We start from the raw sequence: 17,542 nt of genomic DNA on the forward strand, positions 1-17,542 counted from the left end.
TCAAGTTCCCAATAAGTACAACACTAGACTTCATGCTCCATTCAATATAGTTGCTTCTCGCACTAATTTTATGATCAACTCTTGTCTTCAGAGATTGCATCGTGTGGGGAATGAAACATGCTCCGTTGATATATTTTTTAATAAAAACATCGCCTCCTTTAAAAAGCGTATATGTATGCAGATATTAAGCAAAAATCCTGTTGATTGTTAATAATAATAAACTTAATACTCTGTAACTACTTTCATAATACCTACTTCTTTTTGTATGTAATTGTTGTGTACCTTTTATTTTTGTCATAATAATAAAAAAACTTACGTACATTTATAATAGCAAAAAAAAAAAATATATATATATATATATATATTTTAAATTACAAGAATATTACTTACTTTTATAAATCGCTAGAAAATGTTTTGCACCACTGCCAACAGGTATGTTTCGAGTTTGTTTGTAATTATGTTTTGTGTAATATTGTGACAATTATAATTGCTGAATGTACTGTAGCCTGAGCCCAAATAAGTATTTGCTGGTTGAACTCCTCTATACAATATACAATTTACTTATCGTATACTAATACTTACCTGTGTTGTGCCAACTTGTCTTTCATGCTCAGCTTATTATCATAAATACTATGTTATACTTCTTATGATGCTATATACTTGTTATAATGCTCCTGTATAATTTACCTTGCATGTAAAAGCCGTCAAGGCGTGAACAAACAAATAAATAAATAAATAAATAAATAAATAAAACTAAGCAAAAAGAAAATCTAAACATGATAGTTTGTAGGTATAAGCCTGTCTTGTCGATCTTGAGGAAATAATTCAATAAGAGGTGCAATAACTGGATGTTTATTGTTTTATTTTAAAAGTTCTAATATTTTGGTTTTAAATTTGGAAACCGATTGGAAATGATAGACATCGATTGAACTATATTTGTTTCCAAGTGTATGAAGCCTTTGAATTGGAGAGTTTACGAAGTAATTATTGTTTGATTATGATTTAATTATGATTTGATGATCCTAGCAGCGGTGACGCGGCTAGGATCATCGTCATTTATAAGTGTCATTATATATTATTCGTCCGCGGAAATCACCGCATGGTCCCTACTGGTCGTCAGTTTTAGGTATCACGTGGAGTGTTGATGACCAGCAGCTTTCGGAAGGTCTGGCAATTCCCATCCACACCATGGTCTCGAACTCCTTCTTTGCCGCGTGGAATCTCTATGGCGTAAGCCGTCTGGGTCTTCCGCTGACGGGGGGACCTGGAGTCGTCCGAATATGGTGATTGGTTGAGTGCCTGGTGTCTCTTATCTGTCCATCCAGTTACGACTGGCTGCGCCCCTATGGGACTGCCGAGGACCTGAAATACTTCAATTGCATCTTTGTTTATACATATTTTGTGATGTGACTACTAACACCGCATGTGCACGTCTAACATCATACATGAGCGTCCTGCATAGTGCTCGCTAACACCTCATGCAGGGACATTTAAAGGTCTAGAGTCTTTTTATTGATAATTAGAATTCTTTAATATAAAAAAAATTAGCTTCTTGCGAGAGTCCCGAAGGGGTGACAATAAGTCGCCTATACCGGGACGGGACAGTGGAGGGTGCCTTTAAATGTCCATCCGGGCGCGTTAGATCAGGGAATTTTTGTAATAGCTGGTGGTAGGTAGTCGACCCTTTCGCGGTTTTTACTGAGGCAACTTCGCAAGTGCTGCTACGTCCTTGGGTTGATAGTTTCATAGTCCGGTCCAGCAAGCGGTTATTTTTGACGTCCACTAGCAGCTCAAAATGGGCTTAAAAATCGACGCTAATCTTGGGTTTGGAGACATCAGCGATGACGAATCTCCATGTGAAGACTCACCAGAGTCCGATGTTCAAGGTCAATGTAAGATTCCCGTATGTCAATGTAAGATGGTTCCATTGGCCGCTGATAGTTGGTATGCTTGTTATAACGTCCTGAGAGTTTATTCCTGGGGAAGATGCAGAGGTCTGCGCCGGTGACGATCAGGTATTGAATTTTTGTGTGCTTGTCGTGTGTTATAAATAGGCGACGGTGACTCTATTCGAATACACTCATGTCTGAATTACGATGAATGCTGTCAGTGCCCCGACATTGAGCGCTCTACTCAGATGAAGTACCTCGGTATTACTATTGATCAATACCTAAAATGAATACTCCACACTCAATTAAATGCAAACAGAATAACAAAACCATGCATTTTTTCAGAACGATACGAAACTTTCTTGATTTAAAACACTTGAAAATGATCTACTTTGCTGTCAGCTAGTTTGCTGTCATAAAAACACAGAAAACCATAACCAAAAATACCTAGGATACCTCTGATTACAGACTCGAACTTAATCTTTAATATTATGAATGTATTTGACGTTCAGCAGATAAACGCAAAAGCCATCCTCACGCACCTTCTCGTTTGTACAAACATACATAAATACTACACAACAGGTATTAATACTTGCTGTACTCGAAACGATTTCAAAAATTTACTCCAAATTCTTTCGGTCAAAGAAATTTTAGGTACATCGCAACAAGATTGTACAATCCTCTTCCAGAGAACATTAAAATATGTGATACTCAGATTTGAAAAATAAAATTACCTATTTGAAAATTATTTGGATCAAAAGTAATAATATTGCCTTTACCGGTGCCCTCGGAGGTATATTCATATGAATTTAAATTAACTTTTAATGACTGCCTCAACACAAGCTAGCCTCTATCCAAGTGAGGCAGGTTATGAGAAACCTCAATTTTTCTATCTGTTACATACTACCCATGGTTCTTTATGGTATTATTTTTTGTGGTTAATTCTATTTACTGCCTAATTTATATATAAATGAACACTAAGAACATTTAAGATGTATTCTTAATGAAAGTTATAAATTTCTTATTTAAAGATATATGATTATTAAATTGACGTACATACACATCGATAGTTCTGCATAGAATATAATGATATAACAAAATTAATTTGTGTGACTAGCTCCATCTATGATGTATCTATAAACTAAATAAACGTTTGTCGATCTCCACCAGCCTTGCCGTTTTATTATTGATTACTTAATTTTGGGCATGTAGAGCGAATAAACGAAGGAATTAAAAAATGCATGACGCAAATGTGAATGATACAAGACGTCAGGGATGCCTGAAGAAGACACGGCACAATCAAACAAACCAAACGAGTATGAGACGATGTATGTCAAGGAATGTATGCCATGACCGCATTGTTTGTCGGTCCATCCTCTCTGCCTACATCTGCAGTGAAACGGCGTGATGGTGAGCTAGTTATTACTAAAGGGTCCCCTTTGATTGTGAGAATGCAGTAAAATGTGATTTCCATTGTGAAGTGGATTATAATTTACCATACTTTGAGGAATAACTTTTATCATTTAAGAAAAATTTTATTCAACTGTGGGTCAGCAGGTGACGTCTTATATTTGACTTTGAAGAACATGAATAGTTGCAATCGGGGCATGAAAAGGGTTTCTCCCCACTATGGGTTAACATGTGAACTTTTAGTTGTCCCTTTATAGAACAAGAATAGTTGCAATCGGGACATGAAAAAGGTTTTTCTCCACTGTGGGTAAACGTGTGAATTTTTAGTTGTCCCTTTGTAGAACATGAAAAGTAACAGACGGGACATGAAAATGGTTTTTTCCACCGTGGATAAACATGTGAATTTTTAGAGTTCTAAAACTCGAATAGCTGCAGTTAGGACAAGAAAAAGGTTTTTCTCCACTGTGGATCTGCGTGTGAATTTTTAGTTGTCTCTTTGTAGAACATGAATGGTTACAGTGGGGACATGAAAAAGGTTTTATTCCAGCGTGGATAAACATGTGAATTTTTAGAGATTCCTTTCTAAAACTCGAATAGTTGCAGTCAGAACAAGAAAAAGGTTTTTTCCCACTGTGAATAAGCATGTGTTTTTTTAGAGAATCCTTTCTAAAACACGTATAGTTGCATTCGTCACACGAAATAGTTTTTTCTCCACTGTGAGTCAGCAAGTGTCTTTTTAGATGTCCTTTTTGAGAAAATGAATAGTTGCAGTCGGAACATGAAAAACGTTTTTCTCCAGTATGGGTGCTCAAGTGCATTTCAAACGTTGACTTGAAAGAGCAGGAATAAATGCAATGAGAACAAAATAATCTTTTATCCACAGAAGGTGTATTCACGTTTGTCAAATCTGAAAAAGATAACGTATTAATTCATAAAAAAACGCATAAATTAGGAGAGCATGAATTGTTAACTTCAAAACACAAAAATTGGTTTTACCTTTTGTTTTGGTAATTATTTCAGAGCGCTCTAAGCACTCCTTTTCAACATCTGGGAGGTCTATGTCAATCTCCTTATAAGGAATTCCCCTTCCAAACTCTTCTCGGTGTCCTGGTTCTGTCTTGGTGGTAAAAGTCTCCACATTAATGCTACCTGGTGAAACAAAACAACAATACACACATTGATATGTAAGGACGAACAACGTATTACACTATACATTACACAACTTATAACATAACGTATTACAAAGATATGGTCTTCGTTCTCCAAAAGGAGTTACGTCAAAATTTATTGTTTTTATATATACATATATAAATGAACGATTGAAGAAATCATTGAAAAATCTCATTGAAGCGGAAAATTAGACAGGAGACTTTAAATTTATTTATGACATAAAAAGGACGCCAGGTGTCCACTCCAGGGATGGTTGCAACAAGAAAGAAAACGATTTACTCTAGAGACACTGAGTTCCTTCAGAACGTAGTTTTGTTTATTGGAAAATAATACGAAAGGAATAATGATTTCTTGCATCAAGTATACATGTAGCTTATATCGGGTACAGATTGAGGTTTTAACACGAAAAATGGGGAGCTTTTGTGAACATTTTAAGTTAAAAGTTTGCTTTGTTTGATAGTTTACTGTGAAGATATATTTAAAAGGAGATACCAGAATTATTAATGAATGACAAAAAGGACGTCCTAAAGAATGACTTTGTCTTAATTGCGAAACATCAACTTACTGGTCGCCGCATACTGCAAACATTCCGTTTTCAAATCCGGGAGGTAAATATCTATATCTGTATATGGCATTTCACATCCACCCTCTTCCTGGGACCCTGGTTCCACCTTGATGGAAACACTCTCTGTGTTGGGAAGATCCATGGTCTTCTGGGAAAAGGTCCAACTTCAAAACAAATTAGATGTGAAACAGAACATAAATTATTTTTAAGCAATAATTATTAGTCTGAAACACCAATATAATTTTTAAAAAAATAATGCGGCTGACGGGAGCTGAACTCGCAGCCTTCAGATTGCCGGTCAGTTGCTCTACCAATTGCGCTACGTCGGCTTATTCCAATGCCGCATATTTATCCAATATGTACTTGTACTTTTCATACAACAATTATTGCAAACAGTTGCTTCATTATCATCTGAGAGATAGATACCCCAAATGTCACCCTGGTAAAAGACCACCATTCAGAATATAGAAGTTGCTTTAAACGGCTTTAGCCATGTTCATGACCAGATGTGGTATATATTAATAAATTGACAACATTAATTACTGTATTTCAGTGAGTAAAGAAAAAAACATTGGTGTCAGTTTATGACAATGAGTAAATGCAACACAATATATATATAAAATATGTGATGTAAAACCTAATGGAATTGACTAATTGGAATAAGTCAAAGTTTTCCACTCAGTGTAAAGACATAAACGTACTAATCCCTCGGTTGGCATTTTGGACAGCTGCTGTAAATCTACAATAAACAACCCAATGTACCGTCCGTCACGTGTTTACCTGGTTGGTGTTGGGTAGCTCAATATATTATATTGCGAATGTTGACAAATAAATTCTTATGATAAACACGCACCAATTAATAATATAACTGTAATATAACTGAATGAAACTACTTACGTACAAGGCAACAGTTCAAATGGGTTGAAGAAACGTCACTAGAAAAGTAGTAGTGCAAGAATGTGATAAATTTCGGGATAGAAATGTGGTGTTCACTAAAGTGACACAAAACTATATAAATGGAACACAAATACGGTGAAATTTATACAATATTACTTCAGAAAAGAGTAGGAACATGGGTATAGTGGGATGATGCAAGACGCCATTGAAATGTCATTAGAGGTGGTCGAAATTCTAATCCCAGTCAGAAGAAACCGGTTCCATTGCTGTCACTGGAACCCACGAAATTACAGAGTAACCGATTATTTTCGGAATCTGCAACTTATGGAATATTATTTAGCGGAAAAGCGATAAATTATTTGGAATTTTTGAAGAACCGGTTTCGTTTCTCAGAAAATTATCTGGCAACCCCTTGTTTTTGTATTGGGTTCTATGGTTATCATTGAAACAGTGATATTATTTTGATTGGGAACCGAAATTTTGGAATGGACCCTTTTGGAAAATATAAAATGAAAACTGTATTAGAACTATAGCAAATTTTTTTATTTTTCCGTCGACTCTTGTTAACAACTAATGTTCAAGTACCGTCTAATTTAAGTGTGCGACATCGTTAGAGTTACACACTGAAGCCGTGTGAACATATGTTTCAACTCAATTTTTAGTCCCTGCGGGCGAAAGAAGACGAACATATATATACCTTCATGGCATCTTCTTTATGAAACAGTGTCTGAAGTGAAAAATGAAAACGAAAGGTCGGATGACATTTTTATGTTTAGATCGATCCTTAATCCAAACCAAAACCATAACTATCTTTGGGATCGAAAATAATAATTATAGACGATTGCAAATATATATGAATAATATTAATTTTAGAAAAGTGTTACGGGATTGACTCCGGTAGACATAAAAAATAAAATAACAACAGACCTACATACAAGAACCACATGCACAGTTTTGCCAAGGTTTGTCTGAGATCTTTAAAATATTGCCTTTTAAGATTTTGGTTCGAGTAGATTTTACATTCGGTTTTTGTAAGGTTATTATTTTTTTCTACGCAAAATATTCAAATCTTTCGACGAATCAAATATTACTTTCATTGGTCGGAATTGGTTAGGATTTACCAATTCAATGGGAAAACTTTAGCAGAGTTTTCAAAAAGCGTGTTATCGATTCTTTTGAATATTTACAATTTATCCTGCTAAATTAGCTCCTATTGATCCACCAAAGCCCTTTCGTTCTTATTTATTGTAATAATTTTTTTGGCTCTTTTTTCTATCTCGTTCGAGTTTTTGAAATGCAAAAAAAAGTTGTGATTTTAAATAACAATTTATTTTAAATTTATAACCAAATGGTTACGCCTTCAAAACATTAAAGGGTAAAATAATTAAAAAAAAAAAAAACAATCATAAACTCAGCGAGTGAGCAAATACGTAAGAAAATGGAAGATATATTTATATAAAATATAACAAATCAACAGTGAGATAAGATGAAATTACAAAAAAAATATAATAAGACAACATAACGATAAATTGAAACCAATATAAAACTTTTATCCACTTGTTTTGAAAATGAGTCGGAAAAGTTTTAGATTTGTTTCAATAAATCATTTTAATGGAATCCCACCGAAAATTGAAATGCGACAACACTTATTATTATAAAAGCAACAGAACGCTTAATATAAATTTATAAAAAAAAAGCTTTTAAACTAATGAAAGATAAAAAGAGTCGCATTTGAATCTAGTTACATGCATTTGTGAAACGATTCCCAATATACTATTACAATTAAATTCTGCATTCGTGGTAATTCCTTACTACATCATTAATAATTTCCTCATTACTGACAATCGCGACCCTCACTCTAATATCCCTGGTGGCTTTTACACTTATGCGTAGTTTAAAACAATAATATTTTATGGCAGGTTTGAAATGAATGTGATGAACATATGTAAGAAAATGTTATTTATTTTTCTGTGGCTTAAGTAGTTAAAACCGATAAATTTCAAAAGCGATAAGTTTAATTTCGGTATGAATGTGTGTAAGTGCGAGCGAGATAACATGCTTGCGAGATGCTATATAAGGCGATGCATACAAGTATTGTCCTCTTTTGTTACAAGCAGCCTCCTAATAAATACCAGTACATAGATCAAGTATCATTATTGTGTACAACCTTCACCCGCTTCAATACTCCATACATTACAGACCCGGCTTAAATTGAATGTATGTATTGTAAGCTGCATATTTAAATATTTGCGCTACAGTCGTATGGTTTGCTCTTATGCCGCCAGACATGCACTCTGTCGGCCAACAGGGAAACTACTCCAGCTGCCCTGCTTATCGGCCGGTAAAGAAGGGATTGACTGTACCCCCTGGACACCCGGGAACAGCTGGGATTTAGAATTGATACAACCTTACTGAATATTGGATGTTATTATTATCGAAGACCGTGAAAACAATATTATATTTCATCAAAACCATTTACTTAGCGTTTTATTATAGCTAACAGTAGATTTACCAGTTTCCCGCTTGTAACTCGTGTTTCCAGACGCCGTGTATTCAAAATAGGTAACAAAGGTTACATCAAGGACAAAAATAGTTACAGAAATTTATGATAAAAAAAACTATTTTATTTTGTTGATATTTATTCTATTATGCCCATTGGGATTTTAAATGGGTCCATGAAATGTGTATCATACGTATCCAGACATCTAGAATTTTTCAAGAAAATTCATATTTACGCAAAAATGATTTTTTTTTTGATTTTATGGTTTCTTTCGTAATCCTCTAACTAGCTAGGGCTTATTACAATACCCTTCATGTTTCTAACTAACTAGTACTGCGGCTGATTAGCCTTATTACTATCGCCATCTGATAGTTGTATTTAATTGACTGAATTTATGTTACATTAATAAGTTTTATGAGGAAAAATTCTTAACTGGATAAAAAAACTAATACAAATGACAAGAAAAAGAAAAACAATAAGTTCTGAACTTTTTACGCTGTTTTATTTTGTGATTTACTGAATTTAAGTATTTCATTTTTTCATACTTTGGCTGCATCCTTTTCGCTTCGGTGGTCCTGCAAAAAAGTTTGGGAGAGAAATCCTGTGGGAGAAAAAACATTTTGTTTTATTAAAAAAGGATACTATTTCTTCGCCATCGCTGTCATTTTTCTCATGGAGCTTCACGGTGAGGTCTCCTTGAGAAGCTCCATTAGGATGATCAGTTTCTCTGCTTTGGATGAGCAGGAGGACAGTCTTTCGCGTACCCTGATGAGGCCTTGCAGTAGGATCATTATGTCCTCGTCATCAGAGGATCCGGTGTTTGGCGCTTGGCGTTGTTCTGGTGTGGCTCTTCGTGGTTCCTGTTGTTCAGGAGCCTGTTGCTGGTGGTTGCTTCGGCCCGCTACGTCCGCCCAGGACCGGCCGTCTACTCGGGCCGCGGGTCTCTGTGCCCGGGGCTCTGCCTCTTTGCGCCTCTGGGCGTTGGATTGCTCCTGTCTGCGCTGGAGAGCAGCTACGTATGCCACCCTGTTGGGGCATTTGCCGTAGTTTGCGGGATGGGCTCCGCCGCAATTGCAGCAGATGGCTGGCTCTTCTCGATTGGTTTTGGGGCACTCCGGTGTGGCGTGATGTCCTTCACATTTGACGCAGCGGGCGACGTGTGCGCAATTTCTGGACCCATGTCCGAAATTTTGGCATCTGTGGCACTGTGTTCCGTGTTGGAGGTGGTTGCTTCTGTACTTCCTCATAGTAATCCTGCAGTGGCACAGGTAGACCACTGCGGCTCTCAGGTGGCCCATGTTTGTTTCCTGGCCAAAGTGGGCCAGGTAAAGCGGGTATTCTGTTCCCGGGGTGGTCATCTTGATCACAGTCCTTGCCGGGAAGCCTTGATTCTCAAGGTCTTCCATTATCTCATCTGGTGACAACTTCGGGAGTCCCCTGATGACGGTCTTCTATAATTTTTCCGCTTCTGTGGTGAAGGTGTGGAAAGGCTTCTCCTCTCCACGTAGGGCTGCTGTCAGTTTTTTGTGGGCTTCTACTGAGCTCACCACAACGCTGATTTTGCCTCCTTTGGCATACCGGAAGTTGAAGTGGGCACTTCCAATGTGCCTCTGCACTTCTTCCGTAATTTCGCCGTGCGTCATTGACCCTATGGTCATGATTACGGGCGGGACTCGTGTACTCTTCCCAAGAGTCGTTGTAGTCATAGGTCTTCGGCTGGTGGGCGCCTGGTCTCGGCTTGTGGACGCCACTGGTCATAAATATACCACTCTCTAGATCGATATCTTCGGGCTTTTTCTATCCAACTGAATTATACAGTACTTAACCACAGATATACAAGCAGCATACAAGCAGTACCTACCGTGGGGAGCAGAGCAGTAGACAAGGTAGAGGAAACTCAAGGCCATTTAAAAAAAGATGCGACCATAGACAACATAATTGCTCTCAGCATACTCTATTCATTCACTAGCCCAAAAAAATTATTATAAAAATAAAAATGTCCTTGAAGCAGAAAAATGCCAAAATTTCCTCAGAACAACAAGGTTCAATCTGACAGAGCATTGTCCTGAGAAATTGAGCTTTAAAGTATCGTTCTTTACAGCTCATTTTCTCACGAGAAAGCTTTTCAGACGGAAACCAGTTATTCCTAAGAAATGAAAAATCAACCAGTCGCATAACACCTAAAATGACTAAATATGAGCTCCTAACAAAAGTAAGAATATTTTAAAATTATGGTTTGTGTTTTTCTACGACAGTGACGAATTTTGACATTTTTCTGTTAGTAAAGAAAAATAAAAACTGACAATTACTTGTTAAAATATTATATTATTCAAGAAATATTATATTATAGAATCAACAGGAGCCATATACCATCGGAATCTGTAAATAGGATTTAATTCAATTAAATTAATTACCAATTGCGCCCCTCCTGATAATAATAATATTGTAACATTTATACAATGCAGTTTTGTGTTATTTCACTTTCACGTGATGGTCGAGAATCGAACTCGGAACAACTGCTTGGAAGGCAACTATGCTGACCATTATAGAATACATGAAAATACAAGAATATGTAAGCATAAAACATACTATAATGTTTAAACATACCAAAACACATTGCACAAATTAAAAGAATATCAATATCACAAAATATAAAAATATACAAGCACAAATTAAAAGAATATCTACATCACAAAATAGAAAAATATACAAGCACAAAACACATGTTAAAGAAGGTTTTGAAAGAAATTCATTATGATGTCGAGGAAGTAATAAAAAAGAATTATACAAATAATAATATAAGACATAAACCAAAATAGAAGAAATACGAATTGCATAAGTAATAAAAAGCCGTTATGAGTATGAAAAACAACAAAAATATTATAAAATAGAGGTTAAGAACATGAATAAATAACAAAGTAAAAATTAAACTATGTAAATAATATAATATTGGAATGATAAATAAAACTAACTTGACAAAAGATGACATAGGTATATAAAGTAAATACTTATGGGTAAGTCATAATATAAAAATTAAAATATATTTCAAGTTGAGAAGATGTCTACATATTATAAGAAATATACACAATTTACAATGAAAAGCACTTGTGGGCATATAAAATTCAAGAAAATCGGTAAACAACAAAGCAAGAATGAATAATAGGAAAAGATATGAATATAAACAAGGAAACATCGATAAGAAAAAACTATGATGACCATTTTTTTCTATATTTAGAATATTTTACGTACCGTTGTACGGCCATCTTCCTCATTGAATCTGGTCCGCTATATGGTCTAGTATCTTTGCCACTTATTTTTTTATTAATGTCTGCACACCAAGCATTAATGATGAAGGGCACAGTAAATTTCAAAATAGCTTCTGTCAAATTTTTGTCATTGTTTTTAATGACTCATTCCCAGAGATGTGCTTTATTTCAAATAAATCCATTTCAAATGGAAATGCAAAATGCAAAATGGGTATTTTCCATTTTGCATTTTAAATGCTTTTCTCAATGCATTTTCCATTTTAAATGCTTTTTTGCAACATTCTTCCTACTATCTCCACTCATTTCTTTTCATAAGCCCCAAATATCAGTCGGTCCTCAACCTCGCTATGAGAGATAATTTACATTTGTCAAATTGCTCCCTGGTAGGAGCCCTGGCAATTGAGTGATACCATTACAAAAAATACTGATTTAAATACTGAACATGGCCATGACGCTGTAATATTAAATGTTAGATAGCAGTTTCTATGTTTTTACGTTGGCAACATTAGTCCCGCGCAAATTTTTTGTGGTTTCATAATCTGTAGTCGTGGTGTTTTTGGATTTACCATCATGTAATATGTTTGTTCTACATTGATGTCCATTATTAAATGACAAAATTGTTTAAAAATTCTATAATTATTTTAATTGTTTGACCTGAGAAACCATTTTGCATTTTCAATGCATTTTGAAAATAGGTATTTTGCATTTTGCATTTGAAATGCTTTTCTAAAAACCATTTTGCATTTTAAAATGGAAAAGTTTTGACCCATTTCCATTTTGCATTTCAAATGGTTTTGGTACCCATTTTGCACATCTCTGCTCATTCCACAATTGGATGTGTGGGGAGTCATTCGATAAAGCCACACGATATTTTTTGCCCCCCTTGGGGTGTACTGATGTCCCATTGACACTATCAAATAAAACATCAAAAAATTGCAAAATTCGTGCAGTCTCTAATGGATTTTTAGTAAACGCCTCTGGACGTATATGGTTTAGTGTTTCATAGTGTGCCATAGTTTACAATTTTGTCAACGGATGGCGTTAGTTCAATTTTGTTATTATTTTGTGACATAAAATTTACGTGTCCAGTTTTAGAAAAAGTTTTCATAACAAAAAATGATAAGTGCTCATGGTGTTCCACTTGTGTCTATCAACGCAGTGGCCTAATTACACACACGCCGAGCGAATGGCGGGACCCTATTCAAAAGATACGGTACGTCTTTGTATGAAATTTTATGTTTTTGTTTTTATAAACATCCAAGAGTGTTGACACACGAGGATTTGTTATCATATTGTGGAGAATAATCTGTTCTGACTATATAGTCCAATAAATCATGCCAGAATGCTATAATTTGACATTTAATTGCGTGCATAGGTATTTGAAAATATGTACCGCGTACGGGTATAGATAAAACGGAGCAAATTAACGCGTTCAAAAGGTTAATGATGAAGGGCACAGTAAATTTCAAAATAGCTTCTGTCAAATTTTTTTTATGGCCTTGACAATTAATCCAATTAAAACATACATATTTGAGAATTGTTTTTTTTAATAATGTCCACAAGATGAATATTTTCACAGTTATGATTTAGAACATACTCGACAACATAATGAATTTCCAAAGCGTTAAGGGCAAAGCTTTTCGTAGGATAGTTCAGACAAAATCTCTCTGCGATGCGGTATTCCCTAGTTAAAATAAAAGAGTTCATGGGATCATAAGGATCACCAATGCAAGATGACTTGCATTCCTCACAGCCTTGGATGACTTTAAAAATTTTTTTTAACAAAAATCCTGCAACATAGGAGTCTATACTTAATGTTTGTATTGAGAATGAATTGCAAATTTTCCCAAATTGGGCTTCTACATCAGGTATAGTTAAAAATGAAGTTATATTTGAATTTAAAGTGAAAGAGGTAGAATGAGTATAAATAAATTCAGCAACATTAGACAGAAGAACAGTGGAATCATCAGCTTCACAATTGGTACCAGGTGAACGAGCAGACACTAAATTACAAATCATAAGTGATTTATATGCAGCCGTAAATAAGGTAGCAGATGGATTTCGGACACCACGACTTCTAATAGATCCAAAAAATTTTTCCAATGGGTCTTGATTCAGATAGCGGCATTTTAAAAATTTAATGCCGTGATTGCGAAGAAAATTCCACAATTTTGTAATTCCATTTATGGAAAAAATCCAATTGTTTAATACAGGAGCTAAAGTCCTTATGTTCGCGCTTGTTGTCTGATGGACATATTTCATTGTGCTCATTGTTTTTAATGACTCATTCCCAGAGATGTGCTTTATTTCAAATAAATCCATTTCAAATGGAAATGCAAAATGCAAAATGGGTATTTTCCATTTTGCATTTTAAATGCTTTTCTAAAAACCATTTTGCATTTTAAATGCTTTTCTCAATGCATTTTCCATTTTAAATGCTTTTTTGCAACATTCTTCCTACTATCTCCACTCATTTCTTTTCATAAGCCCCAAATATCAGTCGGTCCTCAACCTCGCTATGAGAGATAATTTACATTTGTCAAATTGCTCCCTGGTAGGAGCCCTGGCAATTGAGTGATACCATTACAAAAAATACTGATTTAAATACTGAACATGGCCATGACGCTGTAATATTAAATGTTAGATAGCAGTTTCTATGTTTTTACGTTGGCAACATTAGTCCCGCGCAATTTTTTTGTGGTTTCATAATCTGTAGTCGTGGTGTTTTTGGATTTACCATCATGTAATATGTTTGTTCTACATTGATGTCCATTATTAAATGACAAAATTGTTTAAAAATTCTATAATTATTTTAATTGTTTGACCTGAGAAACCATTTTGCATTTTCAATGCATTTTGAAAATAGGTATTTTGCATTTTGCATTTGAAATGCTTTTCTAAAAACCATTTTGCATTTTAAAATGGAAAAGTTTTGACCCATTTCCATTTTGCATTTCAAATGGTTTTGGTACCCATTTTGCACATCTCTGCTCATTCCACAATTGGATGTGTGGGGAGTCATTCGATAAAGCCACACGATATTTTTTGCCCCCCTTGGGGTGTACTGATGTCCCATTGACACTATCAAATAAAACATCAAAAAATTGCAAAATTCGTGCAGTCTCTAATGGATTTTTAGTAAACGCCTCTGGACGTATATGGTTTAGTGTTTCCAGTGCCGCAGACACTCTGTCACTAAAAACTTGAGAGGCAAGTTTGACTTTCATTTTTTTAATTTTACTAGGAATAATATGGTAGTCCGTTATTCCATACATTCTTTTAAAAGATTCGGTTGGTGCCAAATTATAAGCGGTCACCAAATTGTCCCATGAAGCTAACTTTTTTACCCCATCCTCATAAAAAGTCATATCTTTATCTAAAAGATTATTACGAACGCACTTCAAAAGATGAGGTGCATCAAACAATGGAAAAATCATGTTTTCATTTACCATAAAGTATCCACCCCCATATTCTATTTTATCCCTTAGGCAACTTGTGCGAGTGTCTTCAAGCAAGGCTTTCACTACCCGACAGTTAACGGTGCCTTGGTCGCACACAGTTGCAACTGGCTTGAGACCACACTCAAACAATTTGCCTAAAACAGTTAGAAGAATTTCTTTCAAGTCGAAATAGTTGGTTCCACTTTCCGAAAACGAAAAAAAAACTGGCTGCTTGTAGGGATCGGTAAGACCTTTAATCATTAAGACTAAGGCATGATCAGCAAATTTTTTTCTTCTTTTATCTCCCGTATCCTCCAAGCCTTCAATATTTCCATTACGTGTATTGAAGCTAACATGAGGAAAAATACTCATTTCATCAAACATTAAAATGCAGTATTTTTTAATATCCTTCATAGATTCTACTGTTTTTTTTAAATGGTCAAATAAATTTTGATTAATTCCTGGTTTAAGAGATACTGAAGCTAATTCTTTTTTCAGGGTCAAAGGCGAAGGTAACACAAAAAGTTTGGACAAGAATCGATAACATTTTGGTCCTCCCTTATATACAGCAAGTGCCAAAGATTTATCCTCGCGACTATATCTTCGACCTTTTTTTTGACGTGGGCTAAGCTTTGCTTGTGACAAAATAAATCTAGAGAGAACGGGATTTAAACTTGAAAGAGAATCTTCTAGGCTGTTTCTATCTCTATAGCGAGTTGCCATAGCGATACGTTCTTTTAGAGATAAATTTTTTCATTTGACATATCCTAATTTCCGCCTGGTCCACAAAATCTCTGAACGCATCTTCTTTTTCCTGGGAGAAAGGTCTGCCGTCGGCCCAACGTAGCTCAAAATGCTCTTCCTACCTAGAAAAAGACAACATTATTATTTGAGGCTAACGATTACACTATTCACAACAAAAGATACCAAAAAATGATGAACCAACAAAAAAACTATAAATATGCTTACATATAGAACTATTGTTTTTATGTGTGGCGACTGAATAACTGCTGCCGGGTCCTACAGGAACACTTATACCTGAAAAAAAAAAATATATATATCTAGGTTCATTTTATTTCAGGTAATAATCGTGTTGTTGTCATGTTGTGACATTAGTTTCGGTTTATGATGATTTTACTGCCAAACTTCTAAAACCTCTTACAATAGGATGCAGGCAATAAAAACACAGTAATAAATTTAATGACTTTCGGGAAAGTCGACATTTTCAGGTATATTTATCCACTGGTTAACGTATGTGATGGATTCACTGCCGAACTTTTAAAAATTCTGATGCGGGAAGCAGTTGTAGCTAGTCTTGTATGGGAAAAAATCTTGTGTTTTGCAGCTTCTGCAGAATTTCAAGGGACTGAAAAACAACAAAACTTCTTAAGCGAGTTTCACTGTAAACAATATAAAACCGATGTATACCTTCATAATATTCTGGGACCCCTTTGGCAGGATCAAAGGCAACGCTGCTGCTCCCCGGAAACACATTATGCTCTGAAATAAATACATTTAACACGTTATCTAAAGCTTATGAACAAATCATAGAATATTATTCACTTTCAATATAAAACACACATGTACCTTTATAATGTTCTTGGACCCCTTTGGCAGGATCAAAGGCAACGCTGCTGCTCCCCGGAAACACATTATGCTCTGAAATAAATACATTTAACACGTTATCTAAAGCTTATGAACAAATCATAGAATATTATTCACTTTCAATTTAAAACACACATGTACCTTCACAATGTTCTTGGACCCCTTTGGCAGGATCAAAGGCAAAGCTGCTGCTCCTTGGAAAGACATTATGCTCTGAAATAAATATATTTAATACATTAACTAAAGCTTGTGAACAAAACGTAGGATATTATTGTTGTGGTGATGAGAGCACTAGCTTATTTTATCTTTTTCTTATAAAAATTTTTGAACTCTGTAGAAAAACGAGGATTCTACACTGTTGAAGCGTACTCTGGATGACTATGATACGTATGGGATGTGACAATGAATGCATACAATTAACTAGGAATCTGGGTGGAACCTTATCGGGTCCTGCGGATTTGCGGGAATCGAGACTCTTCAGCTTAGATATAATTTCATCTAGATATAATATCAAGGTTCTCAACCAAATTAGAACAAGAGTATTTACTGTCTAACTGTCTACACTTTTACTAACATATACACCACCAAAAAACTCAGCAAACAGATTAACAGTTTCCTCTATATATATTATACATATTATGTACAGAATCATAAACTTAAATGTTAATCTGCAACATGTACCATTTAAAAGAGATTTAAATACCTTGTTTGATGTAATTGTGGTCATGTTTTGTATCACAATACGTAGAACTTGTCGGAAAAACACGGATAGGGTCTAAAAGGGAAAATAATTTAAATTA

At 35.1% G+C, this 17,542-nt stretch overlaps 1 protein-coding gene across 1 annotated transcript; it reads right to left on the reverse strand.

Annotated features, from left to right (window-relative positions):
• Nucleotides 1–1,122: 1,122 nt before the first annotated feature.
• On the reverse strand, nucleotides 1,123–6,053 carry LOC149409293 (uncharacterized). The gene is made up of 4 exons (XM_089649998.1): nucleotides 5,932–6,053; nucleotides 5,035–5,198; nucleotides 4,296–4,448; nucleotides 1,123–1,370 (listed from the first exon to the last, which is right to left on the reverse strand). Exons 2-4 carry the CDS (start codon nucleotides 5,174–5,176, stop codon nucleotides 1,123–1,125), a joined length of 543 nt encoding a protein of 180 aa, XP_089506124.1. The 5' UTR covers nucleotides 5,177–5,198; nucleotides 5,932–6,053.
• Between the last annotated feature and the right edge of the window lie 11,489 nt (nucleotides 6,054–17,542).

This window comes from Hesperophylax consimilis, unplaced genomic scaffold (assembly GCF_061612785.1).
Source record: "Hesperophylax consimilis isolate HC1 unplaced genomic scaffold, BYU_Hcon_1.0 scaffold_32, whole genome shotgun sequence".
NCBI lineage: Eukaryota > Metazoa > Arthropoda > Insecta > Trichoptera > Limnephilidae > Hesperophylax > Hesperophylax consimilis.